Source organism: Triticum urartu, chromosome 2A (genome assembly GCF_056163025.1).
Source record: "Triticum urartu cultivar PI428250 chromosome 2A, HENAU_Tu73, whole genome shotgun sequence".
NCBI classification, from domain to species: Eukaryota; Viridiplantae; Streptophyta; class Magnoliopsida; order Poales; family Poaceae; genus Triticum; species Triticum urartu.
Genome location: NC_141874.1, coordinates 695,451,728 through 695,461,602, shown reverse-complemented (window position 1 = coordinate 695,461,602; position 9,875 = coordinate 695,451,728). Strand labels below are relative to the sequence as shown.

The 9,875-nt window shown below is 51.6% G+C and overlaps 1 protein-coding gene across 1 annotated transcript; it reads right to left on the bottom strand.

Moving 5' to 3' along the window:
• Positions 1-967: 967 nt before the first annotated feature.
• On the bottom strand, positions 968-1,949 carry LOC125534171 (pathogenesis-related protein 1). Its single transcript, XM_048697452.2, has 2 exons — positions 1,631-1,949; positions 968-1,519 (listed from the first exon to the last, which is right to left on the bottom strand). Exons 1-2 carry the CDS (start codon positions 1,815-1,817, stop codon positions 1,224-1,226), a joined length of 483 nt encoding a protein of 160 aa, XP_048553409.1. The 5' UTR covers positions 1,818-1,949; the 3' UTR covers positions 968-1,223.
• Between the last annotated feature and the right edge of the window lie 7,926 nt (positions 1,950-9,875).

The following is a 9,875-nucleotide window of genomic DNA, read 5'->3' as shown; positions in this document are numbered from 1 at the left end:
ATGAAAAGAACATCCTATTTCAGTAGACAGTAGAAGAGAAACAAATACTAATTTTCCATTAGTGTTGCAAACTTATATATTCCTCGTACCACGATACTTCCTAATCTATCGATGCTCTTTAGTGTGTGTGTGGGTGGTGGTGGGGGCTATCACAACTTCTCAGTTGGCTCTCTTATTTTCGGCGATATTATGGGCCCCTGTAAATCTGTTTAGTTTCTCGTATGATATTCCCACCCTTGTGCCCATGGCTCAAACGGAATTTTTTAGTCTGATGGTTAAAAGGAGTCACGGGAGAAATGGACAAAAGATTACGGAGTCTCAAAATAAAAAAATTAAAAGGCAAGTAAGAAGGTTGTGGTAGTTTAAGGACTCCTGATACAATTTGCATTTTATTCATTACACACAAATGTAAGTTCGCTTTGAAAAGGGGATACATGAAGAACGTGGATTTCACTTGCCAACAAGGACCCAATAGATTATAGATGCACTTGTCGAAAAATGGTGCCAAAATAAAACACAATGACATGTCAACTGTCTCTTACAACTTGAAAAGAGAAAACGAAATTATGTTCGACTCCCTCCCATTCTAAATATAAGGATTTTAGAGATTTTAATTTGGACTACATACATAAGTATACAAACGTATTTTAGAGTTTAGATTCACTCATTTTGCTACTTATGGTATCCATATTCTAATCTCTAAAAGGATTTATATTTAGAAGCAAATGGAGTAGCAAATAAATGCCTTTCTTGGATTCCTATAAACAGACTTTGATGACATGCAAACATTTTTCTTTTTTGCACATAAGAGTGTTTAGTTTTTCTATTTTCGGGAGAGTGTTTAGGTATTTCACATACATATAGGATTTGTGTAAGAGGTCGACACATAAACTTCCAAATCCAAAAACTCCCTCCGTTCCGTAATTCTTGTTGCGCTTTTAGGTCAAAACTAAAACTATGACAAGAATTATAGAATTGAGGCAGTATATAAGAGTGTTTAGGTATTTCACATAAGCAAGCACCAATATCATCAAACAACAGAACCCTTTGGTAGTTACAAATACTCAACCTTTTAACTTCTCACGTCCACACTCTGGCGGTGCTCTCGCGCTCGGCGTCACTATTATAGCTTAGAGATTGGAGCAGCTTTATTACATCGGGAAGAAAACACACGGAATTCAAACTAGGGACATCATAATCATGTATGATATCTCTCAACAGATTCAGTTGTAGGCGTCGGGGTTGGCGATGAGGTAGGCCTCGGCGGCCTTGAAGATGGCGGTGACGGATTCCCTGGCCTTGGTGATTTCGTCATTCACCTCCACGCCTGGCAGCAGCTTGTACGTCGAGTCCACCTTCACGACGCTCCCGCCGTTGGCCGCCGGCTCCACCTTGATGTGCGACGTTGCGGTCTCGATGGCCGAGCCGATGCCGCCGCCCTCGATGAGGGTTGACTTGCACTCACACTTCTCCTCGTCCAGGAACTCTAGCCTCTCCTTCATGACGCTAAAGGGCATGGCTGCATGATCAACTGCGTGTTATGCTTCCGCTTGACCATGTATAGATACACGCCGGATTTCTAGACTGAGGTGACACGCATGGGTTGTATGGGATTGTGATGCGTTCGTACCTGAGGTAAAGTTGAACTGCCTGACGCTGCCGATGCTGCCTTCGCCGTTGACGGGATGGGCGCTGGCGACGATGTGGGGCGCGAGCTTGGGTGCCAGAGTGTGCCAGTCCATGACGCCGGCACGGAACAGGCGCGGTGCCGCGACTGAGGACTCAATCTCGTGGGTCCAGCTGTTGGTGGAGGCCATTGCTGCGGCGATCAACTAGTTAAGACGGGCAGGCGCGAAGGCTATGAGCTCAGTCAGAGCGTTGTGTTGCTAGTGCAAAGTAGTTGCAGTATGTTGCAGCGGCTGCTTGGTTGCCCAGAGCGTGCGCGGCGAGAGCTATAAATAGGTGTCCCGGAGCGCGGGGTTGGTGCCGGATGGGGTCTGTTGAGGTCGCCGGTCGCCGAGTTTCCACGAGGGACAGCAGTTCAGACTTAATTATGCAGGCCGGGTTGGCATGGATGGCACCCCTCGTGGCCCTCGTCGTCAACGTTTATTGATTTTGGTGTGCAAAGAATGTGTTCCAGGGAGTAAAATATTATAGTGCCATACGAAAATAATGGTGAAAGGTGTGGTTGGCATATGGCATGGTTGGTGTCTTGGTGGGAAAAGAAAAAGGCCACTCTTTTCAGTGGGCTACATGTCTGTACGTAAACTATTCTCGCGTGTTTTATTCAGAGTTTTTAAAACTATTTATTTATTAGGAGTTATTATTTGAGTACACCAGCTGTTATTTTGACCATCCTTGACACAATGTTCTGTGTATTTTCTTTACACCAAATTTCATTGGAATCGACTATCTTTCCGGAAATTCAATTTGGCTCACGGGAGCACATGCTCCCGGGCCCAAAAATAATTTGTCGAATGTGAAAAAAATCAAGACAAAGTTTTTATGTGATCTTAGTCACATACAAATGCTACCTGCAGATTTTGAGGCAAAAAGGTTAAGCATTTTGGCATGTGCAAAAAAAAAGACCAAATGTCATCCAAAAATGTGACCCCAAATTTGTTTTTTTCACCGACGAAACATTGCTGTTGCGTTTCACATGAAATTTGTCACATCTTCCAATGCATTGGTGCTTAGGTGAAATGCTAAGTGCATTAACAACCATAGTAACTAATCTTCTCAATACATAGGTGCTGAACTTTTGTATCTAAGCTCCTCTCATTTAATTGCTTAAAACCTAAATTCCTTCACGCATGGGTTGGTAGCCATTTTGCACAGTTTCACACGCTTATCATCGTTTCTTTTCGGGGTCAGCATAATGCTCTTTCTCCTCATTAAGAGCTTTGTCACATCATTTTTTTGCCTATGTGGTAGCCTTAGCACCAGCACACCTTGGAGTACTGGAAGGGACTAACAAACACATCTACAAAAAATAGTTTTTTTTTTCAATTTACTGTTCATCTGGGAGCATATGCTCCAGGGAGCCAAAACACCCCTCCCCTATCTTCCTATATATCCAGCAGATTGAACTTGTTGAATCCTAACGGGCGTAGTTGCACTAAAGTTACATGCCCGCCCATATAGGGAGGTACCTAAATTATGACTCCAAATTTTGTGTGTGTGCTAAATGTGTACATGCTTTGTGCACTCGAATTATCCCACTGAATCTCTGAAGGAACATCCCTTATTCAGATTGATTATTCACGGAGAAACCGCCATCGCCGATGGTCTTACCACCCGTCAAATGGTTTCTATCGGGGATGCGGGGATCAAGGCGGTTGTTGAATTTCTTGGAAGCAATTGTTGGAAATATGCCCTAGAGGCAATAATAATTATGTTATTATTTATTTCTAAATTTATAATTGATGTTTATATTCTATGATAAAATTGCTATGGTTCTCGAATTTGTGAAAACTAAGAGGTTCAGAGAAAAAAATCACATGCACGTGTAGGATTATAAACGGTAAAAATAAGGTTCCTAGTCTTGCCGTTAGGACTAGCTCAAGTGTTGCATGATGATTTTGTTTTCCTGATCATGGTTATAGTTAAGTGTAACGATGATGTCAACAATATCGAGGGCACAATGTTGGAGGAACACTTGTGTTGAATTGACCCAAGTTGTATGTTATACTTCCAGATAATTTCGTCACAGGTTTATAGTCCATAACACAGAAAGTTAACATATGCACAATTTTTTAGACCATGAGAACATTGAGTCACTTCATACTGGATGATACACTTTGGGGTTGGTCCAACGTCAACCATAACAGGGTGATCATAACAACAATTTACATGTTCATAGGAAACGTATGGCAAGGGACTAGATAGCTCGAGACTAGGATTTTCTCCTCATGCGATGAAAAGATATTCTTCAGGCCCTCTCGGTGTGACAGCATCCATCAACATCTGGCCAGACACAGCGTGAATTGATCACGGGGATGCGGGAACGCGAGAACAAGAAAAGACAAGAAAACCGATAACAAGGAGACTGACATATAGTGCCAATGATTTTGACTCACAGGGATGCCGATATTTTTTTTGAATAAAAAGGTAGAGCATTTTCTACCTTATGCATTCAAAATGGGCGAAAACCCGGATGACCACAGTCATTTACATGAAGGTGATGTTGACGCCACACAATTTGTACAGCATGCCATCACCAGGCCTATGCTAAGATACATAGTGTAGGATAGAAGAACGGGAGAGAACACATCTTGCTAACTAGGAGCAAAAGCAGTTGCCCAATCCCAAAGGCTCCGCCTAGTATGTTGTGGGGAACATAGGCTCCATAGTCTGATCAGCTCAGTGACTCCATTGTATACCTGGCGCTCTTGCCAAAAAGATCCATCAAACACTTGTGCGTTCCTGGCATTCCAAAGTGTGACCGCACATGCCGCGAAGAGAATATGCCATAGCTTGCCGTGCAGTGCCCTTGGTTGTTCGGAGAATAGGAAAACTTCAGGTTCTGTAGAAGATGTGGCTAGCTCCTGCAGGCCTAAGTTGGACCATAGTGCTTGTGCTAGTTTGCATCGTAGTAAAATGTGGCTCATTGTCTCCGCAGCTGGGCATAGATCACAACCATTATGTGAAACAATTTTATCCCAATGCTTGCTTAACATATTATCTCTGGTGCCGTGTCTGTCCCGAAGCGCAATCCACAGGAAGATGCGGTGTTTGTGGGGTATGATTCTGTCCCAAATGAAGCAGGCTGGCGTATAGTTTTTTCCTCGAAAGGTGAGCAACTTGTAGAAATAAGCAGTGCTAAAGCTCTTGTCATCAAGCAGAGGCGTTCTGGTGTCTGGCTTACCATCTCGACGGGTGTCAGTTTCCAATGGGCTGGCTCTCATGGCGGCTACTTGATTCGCCTCCCGATGGAAGATGGTGAACACAGTGCCAGTAGCACATCTGGCAAACTGGACAATAGTGATGTTGCACCGTTCCGATAAGAGGCGCTTGAACCAAGGAAGGAAACCAGACATGGGCGGAGAGATGTTTACGAGGCAAACTTGGGCATTCTAGTCTAGAAGCAGTCGGTAGTGAACATCGAGAGAGGTGGGATGGCCTCGGACCACCGGCTACATGGAGGCGAGAGGCCCAGGCTTAGGAGGTAGAAGTGCTAGAGAGCAGGCGGAGGCAGTGGGGGCTGGAAGGCTTGGGAGAGCGGGGGGGGGGGACACCGTCGTGTTATAAGGAGGCGTGGGGGTAGCGCACGAAGACGATGAGCCGCGCCGGGAGATGCATTGGGATAGAATGTGGCCCACGTGTCGGCAGGACCAACAGACAATGGGGTCTTTGCAATTCTTACGCCGGTGGCTGTAAGATAGGCACCTATAGCATCTAAGATGCAAATCCTTAGGCTTTGCAGATTGCTTTATTGCATTGGAGGCGACGTGCTGCGCTGAGCTTGCTTGATTCCCAGGCGCCGGACGTGACAGTAGGGCATGCAAGTAGGAATTATGGCGCAGGACAGACATGTCATTATGTTGGTTTTCGCGATAGCTAGCAGGGGCGTCCCGGATAGCCGAAAGGATCTCATCAGCATGCCTGCAGGTCGGGCCATCGGGTTGGTCGACATGCATGGCAGCCTGCGAGTGAATAGGATTTAAGACATGAGCATGATTACTATTGCATGGTGCATGCAGCCGCGGAGACTCTTCTTCCACAGGCCGCGGGAAAACCGGGCTAAGAGGATCTTTCACACTGAACGAGAGATTGGAAGAGCATTGCACCGTGCCAGGGTAAGGTCCAAGTAGCGAAGGGGAAAGGGGGGGTGCATAGTGCACATCCTAGGTCTGTGCCTCACATCCATCCTGGCACGTTTACCGTTACTCAAGGAGACGGCCACGTGCATCGGCCCCCAAGTCCAGACATTTTTACGTATGATCTCCCATGCAACGCCTACATGGGCCACTTCAAATTCGAAATGAACAACGGCCAACGGCCGTACCCGGAAACCAGCCTGGTTGCCCCCAAACCAGTGGCAAAGGATTTTTGCGAGAAAGGCCGGCAAGAAGAACACACCTTCATCCAGAATGGCGGTGAGGGAGTCCTGGATTAGGGGGGTATCCGGACAACCGAATTATATCCTTTGGCCGGACTGTTGGACTATGAAGATACAAGATTGAAGACTTCGTCCCGTGTCCGGATGGGACTCTCCTTGGCGTGGAAGGCAAGCTTGGCAATACGGATATGCAGATCTCCTTCCGTGTAACCGACTCTGTGTAACCCTAGCCCCCTCCGGTTTCTATATAAATCGGAGGGTTTTAGTCCGTAGGACAACATACAATCATACCATAGGCTAGCTTCTAGGGTTTAGCCTCTCTGATCTCGTGGTAGATCTACTCTGGTACTACTCATATTATCAAGAATAATCAAGCAGGACGTAGGGTTTTACCTCCATCAAGAGGGCCCGAACCTGGGTAAAACATCGTGTCCCCTGCCTCCTGTTACCATCCGCCTTAGACGCACAGTTCGGGACCCCCTACCCGAGATCCGCCGGTTTTTACACCGACATTGGTGCTTTCATTGAGAGTTCCTCTCTGTCGTCATCATTAGGCTTGATGGCTCCTTCAATCATCGATAGTGATGCAGTCCAGGGTGAGACTTTTCTCCCCAGACAGATCTTTGTATTCGGCGGCTTCGCACTGCGGGCCAACTCGCTTGGGCATCTGGAGCAGATCGAGAGTTACGCCCCTGGCCACCAGGTCAGGTTTGGAAGCTTAAACTACACGGCCGATATCCGCGGAGACTTGATCTTCGACGGATTCGAGCCCCTGCCGAGTGCGCCACACGGTCACGATGAGCATGATTTAGCTCTACCATCGGACAGTGTTCAGGAGATCGCACCGGCAACCGCTCCGACCCTCAATTCGGAGCCAATTGCGCCATCCATGGACGGGTGGATAGACCCCGCCACGGAGGCCGTATCCTCAGTGATGATCAAGCCGAGTATCGACCTTACCCTTCACGAGAGCCGTGACGCCAAACTGCCGGATTCTTCCCCGGCCACGGACTCCGAACCGCCTGCGCCCGTGCCTACCGAATCCAACCGGGCGCCGATCATGGAGTTTACCTCCGCGGATATTTTACAGCACTCGCCCTTCGGCGACATACTGAACTCATTAAGGTCTCTCTCCTTGTCAGGAGAGTCCTGGCCGAACTATGTCCGGCAGGATTGGGATGCGGATGACGAGGAAATTTGCCGCCCACCCACCACCCACTTAGAGCATCTCTAGCCGTTCGGCCACCCAGGGCGCTAAAAAAGGGCAGTCTGGGGGCGAACCGATGCTAGTTCGGCCCCTGGGGGCGACCTAACTCCCAGTCACGACCCCAGGCACTGCCCCCAGGACGCGAAAAATTCGAACTTGGTTGTTCCCTCTCACAAAAGACGCCACAAGTCGGGCGATCGCAAGCCACAGTTCGGCGTACAAAAAATAGAGCGGCAGAAGTTCGCGTGCGCATCCCTTGGCGGGCTATGTCCCAGGCGTCGGCGGAGTTGGTGTGTGCGAGCTTGGCGGTGTCGGAGCAGCCTCTGCGCTGGGCGGTGTCGGCGCGGCTTCGGTGGTGCTGGGCGTCGTGGAGGCGTCGTCACGTGGGCTTGGCGGCGGCGGCGGCGTGTGCGGCGGCGTCAGCGGCCTTGTCGAGGGAAGCTGGTTCAGGATGAGGCCGCGCTTTGCCAAGTACCACACCTTAACCGCCTCGTCGGTGCTCTGGAGCATGTCCACCCCGCCTAGTAGGAAAGCCGGGTCAGTGTTTCTCTTCTTCGCGGCGACGTTCGTCCAGAGCAGGTCGAGCTTGACGGCGCTGCTCGACATCAACGTCGACCACCGCGCCTCGGTCTTCTCTTCACGAAGTACGGCCCGGGCCTGCGCGTCGGTGAGGTAGTGCTCGATGGACTCCTGCACTCGAGCGGTGGCCGTGTCGGCGTATTTCCCCTTCTTGGCAACTTTGTTGCCGTTCGGCCGCCCTTCCGATGCGCCAGGAGCCGGCGCGTCCGGCTTGTAGGTCTCCTTGGCCTTGTCGAGGGTGCGCCGGACGTCCGCCCACTTCTCGCACTTGTCAATGCGCTTGTAGACGTGGAGGTACTTGAATTCGGCGTCGCTGTTGCTCTGCCAGTACAGGGTGAACATGCGCAGCAACTGCACGGAGGGACAAACATTTGGCGCGCGTACACGGCGAAGAGAGGCGGGAGGCCGGCGTGGCATACCTGATCCTCGACGCTGACGCCGCTCTCCAGGCGAGCCGCGACCTCCTTGACGACCCCATGCCATTTGTTGCACGCCCCTAGATACGCCCCTAATGGTCCGCCATCGCCTCGGAGCCGCGCTGCATGTAGACGCCTTTGAAGTAGGGGTCGACGAGCTTGCGCTCGTCGAATTCGGCCTTGATGCGGTCCCAGTACGTGTCGATGCTCTGGTTCGTGCCAATCGTCGGGTCGAGGCAGACGACTTTCCATGCTTCAGCGAGGCATTCCTCCTTGGACGCCCACTTGATGTGCGGCTCGCCTGTCCTGGCCGCCCGCTTCTTCTTGCGCCCCTTCGCCGTCACAGGCGTCGGCTCCTCCTCCTCCTCCTCGACGTCCTCCTCCTTCTGCTCCTCCTACTCGTCCTTGCCGTAGACGTAGCCGAGCTCGCCGTCCATGCCGCCGCTGAGATCCACCACCTCGTCCTGGGTGACGAACCCGGGAGATGCGGCGACCGCGGCCGAACCTGTCGCGATGATGTCGTCCATGTCGGCCTCGGTCTCGTCGGTGTCGCCGAGGTGCAAGAAGGGCAGCAGGCCACAGTGTAGCGGGGGCGTCGGGGAGGAAGCGTAGGCGGGCGGCGAGTAGTTATATGGAGGGTACTACATGCCGGCGAAGGCGGGAGAGGGCGTGCGCTGGGCCGGGTATCCATGGGGGAAGGTGACGTTTGGGTTGAACTCACCGTGCGCGTCCCCGTCGGCGTAGCCCGGCGAGGGTGATCCCCATGGTTACGGAGAGCCGACGCCTTGCTGGCCCCAGGGTGCGTACTAGGCGTGGCTTCCAGGTGGATTCATCATTCCGCGCGAGTCGCCTCGGCCTCGATTTTGTCTACCGAGGCAGCCACAGCCGCGCACGCCGCGTTGTCGCAGGCCTTCTTGGCGATGGCCCTGTTCCACCGGTCGGTGGTGACAGCCTCCCGCCGCTGAACTTCCGCCCTCCACTCGGTGTTTGACATGCCCGGTGGCTTGATCGGCGGCGCCCTTGGCTTTCTCTGCTTCGGCTGGGCGACGGAGGCGGCCACGGTTGCCGCCGCGCGGGGGGCAACGTACTTCTTCGGTGGCATGGCGGCCGGCTGGGAGGGAGGCGAGCGGGAGGGAGATTGGCGGGAGGAAGGAAGAGTATGGGAGGGAAGTGGGGAAAACGCGAGAAGAAACGGCGGGAAGAGGCGCTCGCCTCGCCGACAGGGCGGACCCACGCGCCCTTTTCGCTTGTGCCGACGCCCCAGGCCCCCCCAGGAAGCAGGGTTCAGCCTGGGTCCGCCGGCACCAGTTTCGCCCCGAGACGGCAAAAAAACGGGCTTCTGGGGGCGCGACTGGGCCGTTTTTTCAACGTCGGCGCGGCAAAATTGCCTGGAGAGGGCCTGTTGGCGCGCGGCTGGAGATACTCTTAGTAGCCACTGTCGACGATTTGACCAACATGCTCGACTTCGACTCCGAAGACATCGGCGGTATGGACGACGATGCAGGAGGCGAACAAGAACCACTGCCCACAGGGCACCGGACAGCCACCTCATCATATGATATGTACGGTGGACACACCAAAGAAGGCAATGGCGATGGGACAGCGGAGGATC